At 40.8% G+C, this 19,372-nt stretch overlaps 1 protein-coding gene across 1 annotated transcript in view; it reads right to left on the bottom strand.

The window, feature by feature from the left end:
• LOC102785311 (uncharacterized) overlaps positions 1-19,372 on the bottom strand; it is a 61,433-nt gene that overhangs the window by 10,204 nt on the left and 31,857 nt on the right. The window contains exons 3-8 of the mRNA XM_087851004.1: positions 12,425-12,488; positions 7,739-7,987; positions 6,276-6,336; positions 5,048-5,178; positions 3,690-3,809; positions 3,207-3,320 (exon numbers count right to left, since the gene is read on the bottom strand). Of these exons, the coding sequence (XP_087707130.1) occupies positions 3,207-3,320; positions 3,690-3,809; positions 5,048-5,178; positions 6,276-6,336; positions 7,739-7,987; positions 12,425-12,488 (739 nt within the window). The remainder of the gene's footprint in view (positions 1-3,206; positions 3,321-3,689; positions 3,810-5,047; positions 5,179-6,275; positions 6,337-7,738; positions 7,988-12,424; positions 12,489-19,372) is intronic.

The raw sequence follows: 19,372 nt of genomic DNA, 5'->3' as shown, positions 1-19,372 counted from the left end.
CCTACAGAAGAACCATTTTCCATTTTCCTGACCCCGAACAACAATAATCCTGCCAAGTTAACGGCACATCTCCAAAAATGAGACGGAGAATTCATAACAAACAAAGAAGCCTTTAATTAATATTGGTTATATATATAAATCTAGTCTGAAAACAAAGCTATGTTGTGGTTTTGGTTGTCATTCCTTGCAAGCCTAACAATCTTCTTGCTGTATGTTCCCTGGAGAGTCCCCCCCCCCCCCCCCCCCGCACAACACATAGCCTGCAGAGATAGGCCGCCTCTCTGACTGTTAATCAAACGAGGAACAAACAACAAGAGCAAAAATAAACAAAACTTTTATTCCCCCGTTCATCCCTCTGCTCTTACTCTTTGATAAAAATGCTTTCAGCTGAATTGTTTACATGCCACAGCGCTGTTTATCCTGCACGAGGTGAAAGCTGAGGATGTGGAACTGTTCTTGTTTACAGACAGCTTTGAAAGACCATAACCCGTGTGATCCAATCTCACCTGCCGTCACGCACACCCACCCACACACACACACACACACCCACCCACACACACACGCACACACGCACAGCAGACCACACGACCGAGAAACCCAGACTGTTCTGACAGCTCTGCTCAGCTTGACCTTTAGCCGCGTGCAGATCAAACAATGTATGCGGCTGAGTGAGCGGGAACTAACGCAGTCTTTAAAAGCATTTAACCTACAAACAGACATATATTTAAGTGTGGTTTACTTGTATTACACCAAACCATGATGTTAAGCAATTCAAAGAGGCATCAGGTCCTCTGTGCCTGTGAAGGAACTTTCTATAATGAGTGAAAAAATAAACCAAAAAACAAAACAAAACAAAAAATCCCCTGATAACATCAGAGAAAGCCCAGATTACAGGATTGGGATCATGGGAACTATACAATCCAGCATTTCTGAGCTTGATGCATACTTGTGATTGTTAGTGGAGATATCTCCGCCTTTCTTTCTTTTAAGAGGGACAGTTTCTGAATATAAGGATGAACCGCTATGTTTAATGATTTGACATCTTTCATACTCACAAAAAGAAAAAGAAAAACTGTGTTTATGGGAGATCAGTGGGGGGGCATGTACTATGAAGCAGGATTAGTAGGTCAGTAAGGCGCCTCTATTTTCACCATGGTAACTTGCGCTAACCACACAACTGGAGACCAGACTTTGGGTTTTCACTGGGCTAATTATTTTCCAGACAACATGCTGTAAGCACGAAATAGATAACAGGCACCCTCCTGAGATGTATCCTACTAGCCTCACTGAAAGGAGCCCTGCAGTGAAGTTATGTGCATTCGGTTACCCTGCATTCGGTTGATGCAGAACATGAATATCTTTTTTTAAATTCTTGTTCCTTTTTTGCTGCCAAGTCCATTTCACACCGCTGTAATTACAGCTAACAGAGCACAGATTTGAAAATGGATTTGTCCTTTTTCATTTATGTCAGAATGGCTTTTGCTCTCATATTTTTGTGCTTTTTAGCCTTTGTATCGCGTTAATAAAATAGTGGCGAGATAACGAGAAAGCTGGGAATGAGACCAGCTGCAAACCTGGGCCTCTGTGTTAGCTTTACAACATATGGGTAAGCTGAGTGACCTAAACCAGCACCCCTATTGCAGAATTACATCTTCTCCTGATTTGCATGTCACAATGATTATGTTTAAATGAAACTGAGCTCTAACACACAGCTGTAACAAGCCACAGGCAGACAGGTAAAATCAAAATATTTAAAAAAAAAATTGGATTTGTAATTGTTTAATTAACAACTATTATACATAGTGTATGTTTTGTATATCTTTCACAGGATTTTGGCCACCTGTGGTTGTTTAAAATGTGCTACTGTGCTAATTTTGATTTGAATTGACTATATCCTTCATATTTCTTGACATTCTCCAAACCTGTGCCTTTAAACTCAAGGTTGTCAAACTCATTTTACATTGTGAGGCCACTTTGATCTGAAATGGGCTGGACTAGTAAAAGTCCCCTTTCTCTCACTGTAAGGGTGTTTAACTTAACATTTCATTTCTGACCCATCTTGATACAAGGAAAAGAGGTGCAATTCACAGATAGAAAAAAAGCTGTAAAACATCTAAAAATACATTACACAATTCAAAATTTATGCCATTCTTTATATTTTACAAAGCTATCCAGTGGATCAGATTGGAGTCTTTCCTGGGCCGATTCTTGCCCACGGGCCTCATGTTTGACACCTCTGCTCTAACTGATGCATGCGCCGCCACATTGTCCTACATTACGTGGAAGATGAGGTGTCAAGCCACTGTTTCATGTGAGAGAAGCAGAAAGCAGAACGTTTATAACCACCATCGTTATCTCTCACTGGGTTTTGTCAACCCAGCAGAAGCAGAGAAAGCCTGATGTCGTGTTTATCCAGCAGAATCTGAGTCTGAATAAACGCTTCAGCATGTGTTAGAGGAGACTGCATGTCACAACGCCCTTAAAGGCTGCTCTTGTCTTTGTGCGATTAAAGTAAAGACAGTCTGGCTTTGCATATTTTTAAGAAAAACATCAGACTACTGTACAGCAAACTGACATCCACATAAGGCCAAGAACAACAATGCCACACCAATCCAGAACACAACTGTGTAATGTTTTTGTGTTTAGCAGCAGTCTCAGCTTACATTCACTTGGCAGACACTTCGCTACTTCTTATTTTTTCACTTTCACGCACATCGCAAGAGAACCGGATGTCACTCCACAAATTCCCAATTATGTGATTAAAGTAATCACATTACATGGGAAAAAGCTCACATGAGTAAAAGACCTGATAATAAATACCTTCTAATTACTGCCATTAAAAAAAGAAACAAAAAAAAACATGTAATAATTCATGGTGCCACCTCTGCTTATATTAATGCAATTGCTGATTATAAGTGCTCCAACAGAGGGTCTTGATTGTTCTAGTGATACAAATACAAATGCATTCCTGCATCCCCGCCCTCCTCCCCCCCTCCACACACACACACACACACACACACACACACACACACACACACACACACACACACAGAGGGAAAGATGTTTAGGCTAATTTAACTTCCTCTGTTGCATTGATTAGAGTCACTCGCTGGCTTTGATCCAATAATAACCAATCACAGACAATCTCACAGCGCCCCGGCCCCTCAGCTCAGTAAGACACGAGTGTGAGCAGCATCGACAATCACCATCTGTGCAGGTGTGTCCAGTCCAGCCTTCGCTACAGATGCAACTGAACCCTGTTTGGTCTTCCACACAGGTCGCTCCGTTCATACACGGGGAAGACAAGCACGCGTGTTCCACTAAAGGGAGGAAGGAGGGGAGGAAAGTGTAAATGAAAAGCTGGTGCAGTTTGTTTCTCTCATAACGGTTATTAACTTTGACAAGCAATAGTGTGGAAAAATGTGAATGGCTTATACAAATATAATATAAATAAACTAGAAAACAAACGTTGAAGTAAGAATGAATTTGTAGAGTCCCACGTTACACTGGGGTTAACATGTGTACATGTAAAGACTACTTATAAGTAGGAATTTTCTAAATAACTCAAACAATTTATGATATTTCCTCCTTGTGCCACTCAGTAGTCTTGGCCATCTCTGTGCATCTCTTACATTTGTGTAAACAAACATTACCGAGAGCACTTTTGCTGTTTGTTGACGTTGACTCACCGATGTCACAGTTGCGTCCTCTGAAGCCTTCCTGGCACTCACACTGATACTCGTTGGGCTCTGTGTTCGTACAGGTCCCGCCGTTTTTACAGGGCTGATGGGTGCCACAGTAGTTTAGATCTGAACCCACAAAAAGATGCGTTTAGTTTTTAGATTTTAGCTCACAGCAAAAACAAAGTGACATAGGGGCGAATAGAAAAATGAATGAGGATGTCTTAGTCTGACTTTATTTCAGGTAAACATCCAGCGAACACACACACACACACAGCGCACAGAGGCCTGGTGTATCCAGGTCTGTTCTGTGGGCTGACTGTGCAGGCCAGTAGCTGCAGGGCTTGTTCCTCCATTGTTGAGGCTGTTTAGAGCTTTGCTTTCTTTAATCATTTCCTCGGTGCCCATGGCCTCTTTGTCTCACTGCAGCTCTTTACAGAGCCTTTCTGAATGCGCAAAAACAGCTTAAGACCCCACCTAGTTAAAAGCAGCCAGCCCAGCCCCGCTCACGTTCACCTTACCCAAGGCTATCACCTTTCTCCTGCACAATACGCTGTCCCGTGGGCACTGGTTAGGCTCCCACACTGGGACAGAGGTAGGAGTCATATGCTGGGATAATACTGGGTGAACTTTGCTACAGTTTGGTGGGAAAATACTGACGCTCGAAATCCTCGGGGACTTTTATCTTATCTTATACAGAAGATCATGCATGGAGAGAAGTGTGAAGAACCACGCCTCACTAAGACTGCACACACAATGCCTCTCTCTTTGTCTCAGAGCCACACAGACAGGATGAGTTATTAGTCAACATACAATACACGGCAGAGCACTTTCATCTTTACGTATGATGTAGTCTTCTACTGTGTTTTTATATTAAATGAGTCTTTTGAAGCTCTTGTGGACAACAAAGGATCCATCAGTGTGTTGCTGAATCCAAACTCTTGTAAACCTACGAGTTCATATATAGAAAAGAATCAAAAATTTAAAAAGGTGACACAGTAAGTATCTTTAGCATGACATAAAGAAATAAGAGAAATAAGATTAATAATCATGAATTCTGTATAACTGTGTAAAAAGGTCACTGAGTAGACAGCTGGACAGCTGAGAGTTAGTCGGCTCGCTTTTTCCAAGAGTTTCTGTCTAAACTTTTACTTGGTTTTAATTTTATAGTGCCTGCCACGCTGTGTGGTTAAATTTACCTAGCGATTGATCACTCTGTGTGTCTACAAGCCAGCGCAGTATCCTAAACACACACGACTCCAGTTGCATATCTGAGATACTGGAAAAAAAGGGTGGAAACCCCCTCACTCGCACATAAACACTTTCTTCTTCTCTACTACAGAAAAGGAGCGGGTCACATGTCGGACCTTTGTCACACAGCAGTCCTCCCCAGTTGACGTCGCACACACACTGCCAAGGTTCAGTGCAGCTCCCATACACACAGCCTGGGAACGTCATACACTGGTCGCACAGCTGACCCTTCCAGCCATATTGACACCTAAAAGAAAAAGAAGAAGAAGACGAGAGCAGAGAGGCAGATTTGAACAACCACGAATCTCATTATCTGCATTATGAAGCTGCTGTTGCTATGATAGTCATAGAAATGCTATAGGGATGTTTCGATGATGATTTTATTTGCTTCATTAGACTTCTGTGGAAGACGCTGTTACTTGAAAATGCTGCACAGCACAAATTAAATCCTTACGTGGGATCTCATTGGTGTGCAGATCAATCTATACTATATGGACTAAAGTGTTGAGCCACTCCTCTTAAACTTTGAGCTCACTCAATTCCAGTGTGTTACTGTAATAGGATGCAGTCGTTGCAACAAGTCAGGTTGTGAAATTTCTTCCCTCCTAGATGTTCCACGATCAACTGTAAGTGGTATTATTGCAAAGTGGAAGCTTTTAAGGAGCACAGTGACTCAGTCACAAAGTAGAAAGTCACATAAAGTTACAGAGCGGGGTCACCAGCTGTAGAGTCAGTCTACTGCTGGCTCAACAACAGAGCTCCAGACTTTCTCTCGGTGTAAAAACTGAGTACCGGGATCTTCATGGCATAGCCAAGCAGCTCCTGCAGGTGTAATGCAATGTAGGTGCCCCCTTAGGTTTTGTAGATATAGTGTACATTCAGACCCACTTTACAACTGAAGTTAATTTATCTGTAGAGAGAATAGATCCCTCTAATGTGATAGCTGCACTAAATCTACACCCGCAACACTACTGCTGGACTTACAGGGGATCTAAGTTTGTGTATTTACAGTTTTGTGCATTATTTTTGGATTGAACTTGGTAGAGTCGCTCAATTCATCATATTTAAGTCACCTTTCTCCTGATTGGCTGTTTGTTCCAACCAGAATGCTTTGAACATAAGGTTAGTGTATATTAAAAGAAAAACTCCCATTAATTTGGCTGGCCATTTATGAATGAATGACTGAAGGGTTTGGTTTAAAAAGTTATCCTGCTCATATAAAATCACATTTTTTGTCATCTTCTGGTATTGACTAAAGTTTTCATTCCTCAATTTTTATATTGTAACAGTCAAAATAATATTTCATATTTCCAATTTTCTATATCGGTACAAGTATACACTTACTTGCATTCTCCAGGTACATCGCAAGAGCCGTGGGTTTGATGACAGCCCTGCCTGCACACCGCTACAAAGCCAAAAAAAACAAAACACGGTTGGAATCATACCATAACACAATGTTTTTTTATGGAGTAGACGCGTGTATGGCGTCAGAATATCTGCCACATCATATCAGGGTCAAAAATGCCTTTAATTAACCCTGAAAACGCCCTGAACTTCATCATCAACAGTAACCTGCAGGGGGTAACAGAGCGAGCTTCCTGCCTTCCTGCAGTCCAATCAGTGTCGTGTTGAGGAGGAAGTCAGATGAAGTGAGAAAGGGGTGAGATGGGCAGGGTTGCAGGATGTCCTTAAACTAGCTCTGTGTCCTTCAGGGTTCCCATGGTTTCCACTCTGGCTTCCTCCATTCACTCAGTTCAACCGCTGCAACATGATGGCAGCGCTCCGAGGTCACAGAGTGAGGGCGCTCAGTTGATGAGTCACACAAAATAATCCCCCACACCCTCACCACAGAAGGTAGCCAGCGTGTCTTTGCTGATGGACTGTTTCAGAGAACAACCGTGTAATGGCCTGAAGTCTTTTTAACACTAAGACAAGCACGTGTGCGGTTATTCCTTATTAATGAGGCCTGTTCTCACCTTGTAGAGTGCTATTAAAGCTGTGTGTGAATATTTAGATGACATATCCACGAAACTTTTATCACAATAATAGTTTTAAATAGTTTCAAAGACTAAAATTAGACAGGAAAACAAAGACGATCTCAAGAAAAATTTGATTAACTTCAGGTTAGGTCAGTTCACCACTTGTGGAGTGACACTGTGATGGAGGGTGTTCTCTGCCTCACACCAACAAGGCTCTGTGTTTGTATCTCCTGGCTGGGTGGGACCTTTCTGTGTCAGGTTTGCATGATCTAACCTGTATCTGTGTGGGATTCTTTCCTTTTTATAAGTCCTGCTAGACTCCAAAGATACGTGTGTTAGATTATTAGTGATTCTGAAGTGGAAGTAAGGGTCTTTGTGACCCTGTGATTAACTGGCAAACCTGCACAGGGTGTGTGTGAGACAGACTCCAATATTTTTAGTTGACTTCTTTGATCTGGGCAGTTTACAAAATATGTTTGTGTGTTGAGGAATTTGAAGGTTTTTTTCCCACCAGTACAGGCTTTAGTAGTGTAATCCATCGCAGCAAACATTAAGCCTGGGTTTATTTTTCTAATGTTGTACCCCTGTTACTGGATAACTTAATAACGTGTTGCATTGTTGATGGTAACAGTAATACCTACTTAGTATTTAAGGGAGCATTTTTGGCAAAAACATTGTCTTGTTGAGCATTAAAGGAAGAAAATGATTATGTGTTAATATTTGAATGAGATAGAGACAAATACTGGATTTTTAAAAATACATACACACACAAACAAATGCACAACTTTGAGGAAACACCAGTGGACTCCTTTGTGTTCCTTTTCTTACCTATTTTGCACTCTGGCCCCGTCCAGCCCTCCATGCAGACCTTGGAGCCGCTTTGGTCGCAGCTGAAGTGGCCGACGAAGTCATCGCGGGCTCGGCAGAACTTGTTGCAGAAGGGTCCGTAGTAGTTGGAGTGACAGCGGAAACGAAGTCGGTACTCCAGGCTGAAAGAGCGTCCGTGGTAACGGTAAGTCTGCCACTGTTCACCGGGGTTCAGCATGGAGGAGAGCAGGATTCGCTCGATCAACTGACCTGAGGGAGGAAGGAAGGAAGAAATACTTTCTTTTGTTTGCTGTTCTGCCACTGGGAAAACAAAGGGTGCCAAACAACTGGGGAAGGAGGAACTGTGTCCACATTCAGCAGATAAATCTAAACACTCCTTAACATTATTAGCATCAAAGCTGATATGGCACGAGTTCAATCAAATAGTCGCCTGTTAACACATCGAGCAGTTATGGAGCAACATTACCATCATATGGAGTCTGGCTCTTTTTCCATCACCCACTAAGAAAAATATCTGTTTTTAGCTGTTTAATGTGACAAGTTACCCACCAGTGAGTCACTAACTTTAGTGCTTGCCATTTTGTGCCGAGCAGGTTGTGTACAGGTGATTTATGAGAGCTATTTCACCAAAAAAAAAAAAAAAAAAACAACAACAACAAAAGAAAACCACTGGATGATGGAATTTGTGGGATTGATAACCAAAACAATGAGGCTCTAAAATGCTCTGCAGAGCTGTGAGACACCACAAATATCCAAGAGATCATCCCTATGAGGCAGCTCTTTAACATTTGATTAGCTATTGGAGAGGAGGGGGAGGTGCAGAGAGAGGACCAGACAAGCCTCAGGGCAACAGCGGGGCAGTGGCTGCTGCTCCTGACCCCCGGAGGGGATTTCCCAGAGGCACTGGCATCCCCAAGTCACTTTCATTGCTCTCTGACAGGGTGTTAACAGACACACAGTACTCAGAATAGGTGTGAGTGTGTGTGTGTCTGTGTGTTGTTTCAGTGTATATGCCATGTGTGTATCTAAGAGATGCTAGTGAGGATACAGGCAAAGATTGCATGATAGGAGGACAGAACAGGAAGCCTCATTGGAAGTATGTCAGCAGTGAAGAGAGACTGAGTGTACAGAATGTGCGAGTGTGTGCATGTGTGTGTGTGAGAGAGATTCTGCCAGAGGCAAACAGAGTCAAAGAGGAAGGGAAGCAGCTATTAGGACACACACATAACAAACGGCCTGATGGAGAGATGAGATCACTGCGGTTTGACCCAAAGGAATGAAAACAGGGATACACAGTGGTTGGTGAGTGTGTGTGTGTGTGTGTGTGTGTGTGTGTGTGTGTGTGTGGGATGGGAACAGGGCGGACGTTGAGCGGACTGTTAGCTCGGCTACTGCACGATTCCTCTGCCGTCGCCTGTAGTCAAACTCGAGGGCCCCGTTTCACAAACACTCATTATGCTACTGCAGTGCATTGTGGGTTTTTCATTATTTTATGACTCTGGCATGGCCAGGGGTTAATTTCATCATCACCATTTCTCTTCCAGAAAAGAAGTAGAAGTAAGTGAATTATCATTCAGCACAGCAGGGAAGGTGTGTAACAGAGCCCAATTTTCACAGTAACGTGATTAGAGAAGATGGTACAATAATATGTGAGGGGTGTGGAGGACCCCAAGAAGAATAGCCTCTCTGGCTGGTGCTAATGGGCATCCTAAAAAAAGAGAGAGAGCAAGAGACAGAAAGATTGATGGCAGAACAGCTGAAACAAGAAGCCCTGAGCTCTTCCTGAAATCACACTTTATAGAAACATAAGCAGCAGAGAAACAGAGATTCTATCTGCAGGGAGTTAAAAAAAAACTCGTTTTCTTGTCTCTGGAGATTGTCCCCCTACTGTCTTGTATTAGCTGTGAAGTGCTTGCCCTTGACAATGGTGAGAAAACACTGCATGAGAGAAAACACCTCCCCGTGACTTCATTTTGAATCAATAGCCTTGTGGAAGCCAATAGATCAGCTGAAGGTTTTTTTTTTTAAATTTGATGTGCATGGGTTCTCATGACATTTCTATGTTTATTTTCAGTTTTCATTCTAGTATAAACTCCCAGTGAAACTATTCTCACATGGATGGGGGACTAAGTCTAAACATGTGTCTTGAATTTTGGTGACAAGCTGGTCGAGATTATAATGCTTCTAATATTGAATTCCACTTTCGCAGTTTTGTGGCTGTGGGTGTAACATCAGTACAGCTGAAACACGGGGGAGCACAGCAGCAAGTATGCTGTCAAAATCACCCAATGAATACGCGAACAGAAGGAGGACATGGGAAAAAACATTTGAAGATGATTCATATTTACTGAAACATTACACTGAGAAAGTTACAAATGTCCCTGTGGGGTTTTTGTTCTGTGAGGGGGTCTTCACTGTGTATAGAAGAGATGGACGTAGTTACTATAAGCATTTTGTACAGAAGCCCTGTTTTAAAGGTTCAAATTTAGGATTTTGACAGCAGCTATGTTGGTTTTTTGTGGCAGACAGTGGCAGAAAATGCACAAATGTATGGATGGATGGAATTTGACTCTCCAAAAGTGAAGCGCAGATTTATACAAGTTATTTTCTCACATTATTTCATTAAAGGCACAAATACAATTAAGAAATCTAGTTCAGTGACTAATTAGCGCAAATTGGGAAAAGCAGCAGCCTGTGTCAGCGTCCATCTGTCAGTTAAAGCAGACCTGCTCCTAACTTTAAGCCTTAATTAGTGAGTTATAAACAAACTGCACTGTACATGTGTTATGAAGGCTGTAGCTTTATTTAAAGCCCCGGAGGTTGATGTTTGGTGCGTACACAAAACATCCAACAGCATGTGAGAAACTGTTTTCTCTGTGCTATTGCCCTGGTGGCAGTAACGCAGTAAGAAAGGCACTTTTGCAAAACTTCTGAGCAGGAAAATTCAGTTCAAGAATTAAATAATACATTTTTTGTTGACTAGAAAACCCTTTGAAATCTGGGGAAATGGCAGCACTGCAGAAATGAGATGTTACAAGAACTGCAAGGCCCAAAAGATCAACGCAGGCCTTTTCATTTTTTCTTTATGTACTTAATGACATGTTTATTTTCTGAGTATATTATCCTGTATGTTGTTGTTAAATCGTACTTTGTGTAAACATTCAGTCACTGACTTATGAGTTAAAGCTGATGCAGCCTGGTGTTGCAAAATTTCCAGCCTCCATTAAATTATTGGTTATTACAGAGCGCGTTTACTCATCTTGATGATTGCTCAGGAGACTGCAGTTTGCTGTTTATTCGATTTTCACTGTTGTAGTGACAGGTGTTTCCATCAGGTCTGTTGTGCAATAAAGTTAAATAAAAGACTGTGTCCTTCAAAATAAACATAAAACGGGATAGAGAATATGTAAAACAACTGAAAGAAACTAAATAAAACAAAATAAAGGTGCCAAAACCTGCTGCATATTACCTACTTACTGTGAACTACTGCAGGCATGTATGAAGTTTTACAGTCATTTCATTGCTGTGATACCATCGTGTTCCCTTATCTAAACAGTTACTTGTCAGTATACTCAACAAAAACAAGGCCAAAGACCAAAGTTGTAACCAACGGGAATTATCCTTTAACAGATCAAGGTACGCCCCTGCACGTTAACACTTAAGCTACATTTTATTTGAAGAAAACTCTGTGAAGGTCACACCGTCTGTGCTCATAGCACATCACATTTTCTTGGTATTTCCAAGAACCGTTTCAGAAGGTACAGTTATGCTTGGTAATCCTTTCTGATTTGCAGCACGGCCCGCTAAGTCCATTCAGACCGCTACCGAACGCCTCTTTTTGGGCTGAGCTAAGCTGTCAGCCTAGCGAACAGCTTTAGGCCCAATGTAAGGGCTGTCAGGAGCTCAGGTGGAAACGGAAGATAATGCAAACAAGATGTAAGAGCGTCGCTGGAGGGCAGAGCGAAGGAGAGACGGAAGGCGAAAGAGAAATGTGAGGTGAAAATCCCAGTTTCTCATCCCATCAGCCATCTTCTGGGTAGCACCGAGGTTGAGAGACCGCAGTGCAGTGGTCCCTCAAAGGAAGGATTGTGGCATGACAGGAATGAGGAAGGCACAGAAACATCTGTCTGTCTGTGCTTGTGTGTGTATGTGTGTTGCTTTTTATAGCATGCCGCTCACATTCCCTGTCACGGAGCTTTTCCCGATTATGAGGAGGAACAGCACTGAGACGAGCAGGAAATTAAAGGGTCTGGATAAAAGGCCCACTAAACTCGTTAGATCACAGACATTAAGACACAAAGGATATTTTCACATTGTTTCATCATGTCAGACAGCAAACGCTCATAAACAAGCACCTGTGTTGTTTTCCTCTATAAAACTGTTGATTGTTAATATTTAAACTCACAAGTAACTCTTTTCTTGACAAGATAAAGCTGGAAATGCAGTAAAGACGGCTCCATTTTTTAAACGTGTCACTTACCTTCAACACTTTAATGGTGTTTTAAGCGATGACTGTATAAAGGCTCTCTAGCTTCAAACCTCAAAACATGACATGTGTGAGGATGAGGGGAATAATAACACCCTCACAACTTTCCTTCTGTTTATTGTTATTTAATTCAGCCCCCCTTTTATTTACATTCCTGACTACACGTGAATAAAAAGGAACGCAGGTACGTGCAAACACACCTTCGCCTGAACTCGATGTGTCATTGTCATAATCCACAGCCTCCAACACCAGTGAGAACGACTTCTGTGGAAAAAAAAACACAGAAACAACACAGTCAGTGTGATGACATGCAGAGGGTTTTTTTTTTTATATTAAATTACACAAAGAAATTGTTCTCTTCTCCCTCCCACGCTCTTTTCTCAGACTTTCAAACATGTTTTAGCTCACAATTTTCAATTTCAAATTGAATCCAAGACATTTGTGTCATTTTGGTCTTTATCAGGATTTAGCTTTCACAATTAAACAGTTCTAGAAACAAATGCATCGGTGTAAACATCGGTTTGCTGAGTAGGCTATGAATGCTGAAAAATGGAAAGGATTATTGGCAACCTCAGGCACAAATTCGCTCATTACAAAAACAAGACCTGATGGGGAATATGAAATGACTGTCACTGATTTCATGTGAGACTGATCCCTTCACTCCATTCTGGTGTCTGGCCTGAGGTTAAGTACCAAAGTGAAATCCTCACACATGAATGCCAATGTTGTATCACAGGCTGGCCCACAACAAAAATCTCATGTGCTGCTAGCTTAATCTATAGGAATGTAACAATTCATTAGTAGATTTATATTTAAAATAGTAAATAAAGCTTTAACTCAAATAAATGTAGTGGAGTCAGTGTGGCGCTTCAATGACTGTTACGTGCACCCTTTTTTTCTAGCTTTAGTAATACACTTTAATTAAATTCAGAGCTTTAAGTGGACACATAGCCAGCCTATATACTGTTATCTCATAGTGCAGTAGCAGAGGACTTGAGCATACATGACTTTGGGCTTACAGAGATATCACACTCTGGATAGATAACAGGTGCTCTTCCTTGTGTCTTCCCCTTTCCTGATGCATTTATTCGACCTATAGACCAGTTATGAATAATTCAAACCAACATTACAGTTCTTCTCGCTCCCTTTATGGGTTTCTCTATCTCTGTACATTCACCGGCCGATCCCTCCCTCTGCGAAATGCACCACTGCCTGTCATGCAAATCGCTCCACCATGTGCATTGTGGGTAAGGTTCTTCTAAAGGGCTACATGAATGTGTGGTCACGTCTTTGCTGAGGGACAGCACTGCCCGGGTGGGGAGTGGGAAGTGAGGTGCTGCAGGACAAATGGATGGGAAGCAGGTGATGGGCACCGGAGGTGACCGAGTGATGGAGAGGTTAAGTGCGGTAGGTCGGCCCAAAAACATCAGCGGCAGAAAGAGGCACATTTGCAGAGCAGAGAAGAAGATGAAGGGTTGCGATGAAGGCGCAAAATGTTAGGGGAGCGAAAATTGTGCAGCGGAAAGCACTGAGTCAGGAATTTGCTTCAAGAGAAAGAGCATCCAGTGTGTTTGTATCCCAACTGATGAGGAGAGGGGAGGAAAAGGTGAACCAAATGATGGTACAGAAGGAGAAAAGGACAGAGAAAAGGGGAAGGGAGGATAATTACTTGGGGGATATGTAAAGAAAAGGGCACGGAAAGGTACAGCAGGGGAAAAACGCCACTGTGGTAGAATACTTATAATTTGTAGGCGTCCTGGAGTTTCTCTGATTCAGATATATGCCCGGAGGAAGATGGAAGAAAGGTCAGAGGGAGGTGAAACCAAACGGATGATGATACAAGAGAGATGATTAAAGGAGAAGACAAAAGAACTGATGTGATATGATAAGAAATGGTAGTTGAGTAAGTGGGCGAACTCCCACACACTATACTTGGATGTCGTGGCGCTAATGAGATGTGCTGGGCTGCAGAGGGCTCACGGACAGTTAATTAAGCCTGGGAGATAGTGGGTAACCCACAGACGGACCAGCTGGACTCATTAGGCTTTGGCTTAAAACTCTCACCTGAAGCAATGTTTGGTATTCATGAATTACAGCTACACTGTTGGATCTTGAGACGACTTTTTATGAAATTAATTCCATACAAGATCCGTGCTGGAAGAATGAATCACATCCTCAGTTTAAGTGAAATACCGTTACAGTTGTGTACCCACAACTAGATATCCTGCACACACACACACACAGTTTTATCAGCAAATGGTGCTTAAAATATTAACGATAAAAGTATCCATTCCACAGCAAAATTTCTCTTATTATGTTATTATGTGTTTTTATATGACATTATTGGAGTGTTTATACTGAGCCAGCAATGTGTAAGAGCCAAGGCTCCGGTGACAATCATTTAAATTCATTTATATTACGGGTTTCAGTGACAGAGTGCCGGTTCAGGGAGCTATCTTATAACTCACAGCTGCACAGGGAAAACGCATTCATTAAATACATGTGGTTATTGTTTGTTATATGTCTGTTCAGAGGACCGTGCTTTATGTCAGTCCTTTCTGGGCCAGTTGTGTTAATCACCTATAAGGGGGCATTTGCCTTTCTAGCTGTAGCTGTAAAGGTGAGACGGGTTAGATGGCTAAAACAGAAGAGCTGAAACCAATGAAAATGCTTCCTTTATCTCATTCAGTTTGAATAAAAGGAAAAAACAAAGTCATGTTTTCTTTCCCTGTTTAAATAGTGTAGTCAAGTCTATCACAGTGGTTAGCACCACTACATCACAGTAAGCAGATCCTGAGTTCAAATCCCCGATCTACCTGAAGCCTCTCTGTGTGGAGTTTGTATGTCCTCTCCCTGCCTGCACAGGCACACTCTGGGTACTACGGCTTGGATGGGATCTCTTTGGGATTTAAAATAGACACATTTTCTGTATATGGTAACAAGTATTGTTTGCACTTTATGGGCATGCGTGTTTTTGTGGTCACACTCAGTGTGGAACAAACTACTATCAAAGCAGCAACCTACAGGACTGAAAAATGAAGCCAGCCAGGAAGTGCCAAAAACTGCAGTTCCGCTATTGGCCACTGGAGGCAGGTGCCAAAAATGCATCAGTCCCCATTGACTGTGATGTTAAAAAGTCCAACTTTACAGCACAATAATGTTTACAAACAGGTACATCTTCTTGGACTTATTTGAAAAAAAACAACAACAACAAAAAAATTAATGTGGCTTCCTATGTGGTGCGGCCTGTCCAAGGAATTTGTGCTTCAGTCTTTGAATAGAAACACTATTTTCATTTTTTCAAAGTGGTGAATACTGTTGTTTTGGTTTTGAACTGTTGTGGGTGATTTCAAGTAATTTTCACACAATCTCTTGGTCACCCTTTGCAGGTTATAGTAATTATTTATATTTAAAAAAAAACAAATTATAGCCTACATAAAGATCAATTATGGCAGCATGAAGCTAATGAACTACATCAAAACTTAATATTGAAGTGAAACTGAGCAAATGCACTCGGTTGCTCTTCAGCACTGCCCAGAAGATAAGATTGACACATCTTTGCAGCAGCAGTTTGATAAAAAAAAATGATGCCGGAGTTGCAGCTTTGAGACTAGGAAGACAACTGTGATGAACTGTCCACTCCTATAAAATGCACTGGTAGTGTTTTCACACACACCCTCAGCCTTATCATCTTTACAATCACCCTCCCTCCTCCCTCACCCTTCCTTCCATGCACTTTTTTTGCCAACACTCTCACTCCAACGGTATGACTAAAACTTATTCACTTGCCTGCAAAGCACACACCCTCACCTCCCACAATTGCATGCATCCAAACTTATAATCCAGGCTCTGATAAAGGAAGGGTGTATCTACACTGAGGTCTGTTGTCCTGTATGGCAGCCAGCAAGGGTCAAACTAACCATGGTTGCCAAGTTAAAGTCACAACAGCTAAAACAATTATGTCCGTAGGGATTCATATTATCACAGCAATATAAACTTCCTAACTGTCTTTCCAAAACATGCACAGTCACGCCACAGAAACCTGGTGAAGATGTCGCAAAGACCAAAGCTGTTAGGGCCAGGATCGAGAAAAGTAACCTCCTACCACAACAAAAAAAACCAAAAAACACAAACAACACAAACAAAAGTGATATTTTTATTTTATCCCTACACAAACAACCTTTTAATATAATGTTTGTGCTGCCTGTGGTGATAATGACCAAAGTGATGATAGCAGGAACTGGCAAATGGACAAGATGTGTGTGTGTGTGTGTGTGTGTGTGTTTAGAAACAGGAAAAGAAAAACACGTTCCATTTCAAAGGGGCTGTTGTCCTGAGACCAACATTACCATGATTTATATGATTTATATATGATATAACATGTTTATGATGTAACACAGGCGAAATCAATCAAGCAAAAAAATCCACAAACAACGACAACAACACCAAAGAAACCCACAGAAGAAGCCTCATGTTAGGACCTACAAGAGACTTTTCAAATCAACCTCCTGGTTTACAGGAGTTTTCAGAAAAAGCTGTATATTTACGATGATGATAAAATGCATATAAGCATATCAGGTTAACAAGATAAAGAAGCAAGATAAGAACCAAGCAAACAGCTTTTTTTTCAGTGTTATGAAGGTGATTCACTTCTTAGTGATTCTTGTCTTGCCTACATCGCACAAGCTAGCGCGACCATTTCTGATTTCCCTGAGAAAATTCCAGGGTGATGATGCACGTCTTAACAGAAAAACTGCCAGATTTTAGCTCTACCATTATTTGTTTGCTATTAAAAAATGTTTTGCTCATGACGGTGTGATTTCTTTGGAATATCACAATAAACTTATAAAAAAAATATAAACTCACACACACACACACACACACACACACACACACTTTCTTTAAGACCAGTCATCTGATGTGACACTATACTGTAGTGTTGCAGTATAATGTACACCTCATATATGGAAATCTGTGATACAAGCTTTAACCCACTACTTTTGTTTCAAGCTAATTCATGCTCACATTATTTGATGCTGAACTTCAGCTACACTCTTGAAATTCCATATGCCTGAAATCAAGGCAGCAGATATTTGGCCTGTGAATGATATACCTGAAGAAATTATAGATATAGATTGATATAGACATATCTATTTGAAAATGACTCGATAGAAAATTCTGTTTAAGAAAAGCTTGAAAAGGCACCTGACTTTACCACAAGAGCATAGTTTTTATAAACAAACTAATAACAGTAGAGTGCTACAATTTCACAGTTTTCCTGTTAAGATGTATATGGGGCGATCGTGGCTCAAGAGTTGGGAGTTTGCCTTGTAATCGGAAGGTCCTTAGGGACTAGCAAAGCGCTATACAAATACAGGCCATTTACCATTTATATCATCACCCTGGAATTTTCTCAGAAAAATCAGAGATTCTCAGGCTTTTGAGATGTGGACAGTTGATAGGAATGACTCAAAACACAGGAAATTAGGCATTTGGAAAATAATGACACCATTCCTGAATGAGTCATCTGCTCTCACAACAGTAAGAGAGTGTAACGATTTTAAAATTACAGGCGGTAAAATCACAGTACTAGATTTTAACCTTCCCAAATAGAGAGCGTAATCCTAGCTACGGTGGTCACTGTAGGACAAATAACTTTGGCCATCATTGGAGAGTGTAGACTGTCACTCTGCTGTTAACCTTATCTATAAATATCCATGTCTTTACTCTGGAGAAGGCTGTAAAACTATGTGAAAGAATTCCAGTACAAGTCAGTGATGCTTATTTCTGTCCAATGACAGGGATACTGAAGTGAGTTATTGAGCACTCCTGTTTGATTCTCTGTTAGCCTCTGTTAGGGGCTGTTTTTACTGCTGTTAACTTCTGTTAGTGATGGTTTTTGTCACTATTAGCTTCTTTGTAGCTGCTGTTAGTCTCTGTTAGTCTCTGTTAGCCTCTCTTTGCTGTTTTGCCACTATTATATGTTGTTAGCCTCTGTTAACCACTGATTTTGCCACCACTAGCTACTGTTAGCCTCTGTTAGCTGCTATAAAGAGGCATTAGTAAAACTTTATTTGAAGTGGATCTAGCATTGTCAAACTGCTTATCAGATAGAAAGTATGAAATCCTAACATTAGATGGATATTGTTTAGCGTTAAAGGTTATTATGATAATACATCAGTTAGTTGGAAGATGTAATGATATATTAAGCCACATATATTTATTAGTACAAAATTGTTTTTTCTATTTTAAAAAACCCTAAAAAAATGACTGATTTTACCTGTAAAATGATTTAAAGTTTTTTTTGCAGCAATCCTAAAACAGAGCACACGAGCCTTGAACTTACTGACCTGTTGCTGTTGTTGATCTGAAATTTGCATGTACGTCATCACACTTGCCAGTTTGAATTTGTGCTGCACTTTTCCTCGCTCACTCTCTCTCACACACATTCACATACTTCTTTTTGTATGTAGCAGCTGTGCTTCTGTCAGCCTGGATCATGTGCTTAACTCCTTTGTGTTTTTCTAATAGTAACAGTCTTAAATAAAATATGCTGATGTCTCTGTTTGTGAAACATGCCTGACTGTAATGGTTTTTGGGTTTGTTATGGGAGTTCTTTGGTTTTCCTTGTTTCTATAAATTATTTTGATGTTGGGTCGTTTTTTTGTACCCGTGACTCAGTTAGGTTACTGATTATAGTTTTCCGATTTTATTTAGCTTCACCTTGATATCTGTATGTCCATATTTAATTTGAGTTTTTAAAAAAAAAAAAAAAAAAATATATATATATATATATATATATATATATATATATATTATTTTATTATTTTAGCTTCTGTCAGTACTTAAAATTAATTTTATTAGATTACTTGTAGTTTAATTTATTAGTCTTGCCTTCCCTATGTCATCCTGTTTATTATAAGAGTCCTTCTCATTAGTCCTTGTCCTTGTCAACTCCTAAACTTAATTTAACTTTACAAAAACTAAATATATAGGATTTTGGCTCTTTATGTCTCCTCCTGAGATCAAACTGGTGATCTTCAGCTTATAAGGTGAGTATGTAAACGATTATTTTATAGAAAGGAGCTAAACGCTAGGTAATTAGCAAACATAAGCAGGACAGAAAGTCCTAAAGGCAAGATTACCTC

The sequence above is a fragment of the Neolamprologus brichardi genome, chromosome 14 (assembly GCF_056152115.1).
Source record: "Neolamprologus brichardi isolate AB-2024 chromosome 14, ASM5615211v1, whole genome shotgun sequence".
In the NCBI taxonomy this organism is placed as follows: domain Eukaryota; kingdom Metazoa; phylum Chordata; class Actinopteri; order Cichliformes; family Cichlidae; genus Neolamprologus; species Neolamprologus brichardi.
This window is presented reverse-complemented; position numbering and strand designations above follow the sequence as displayed.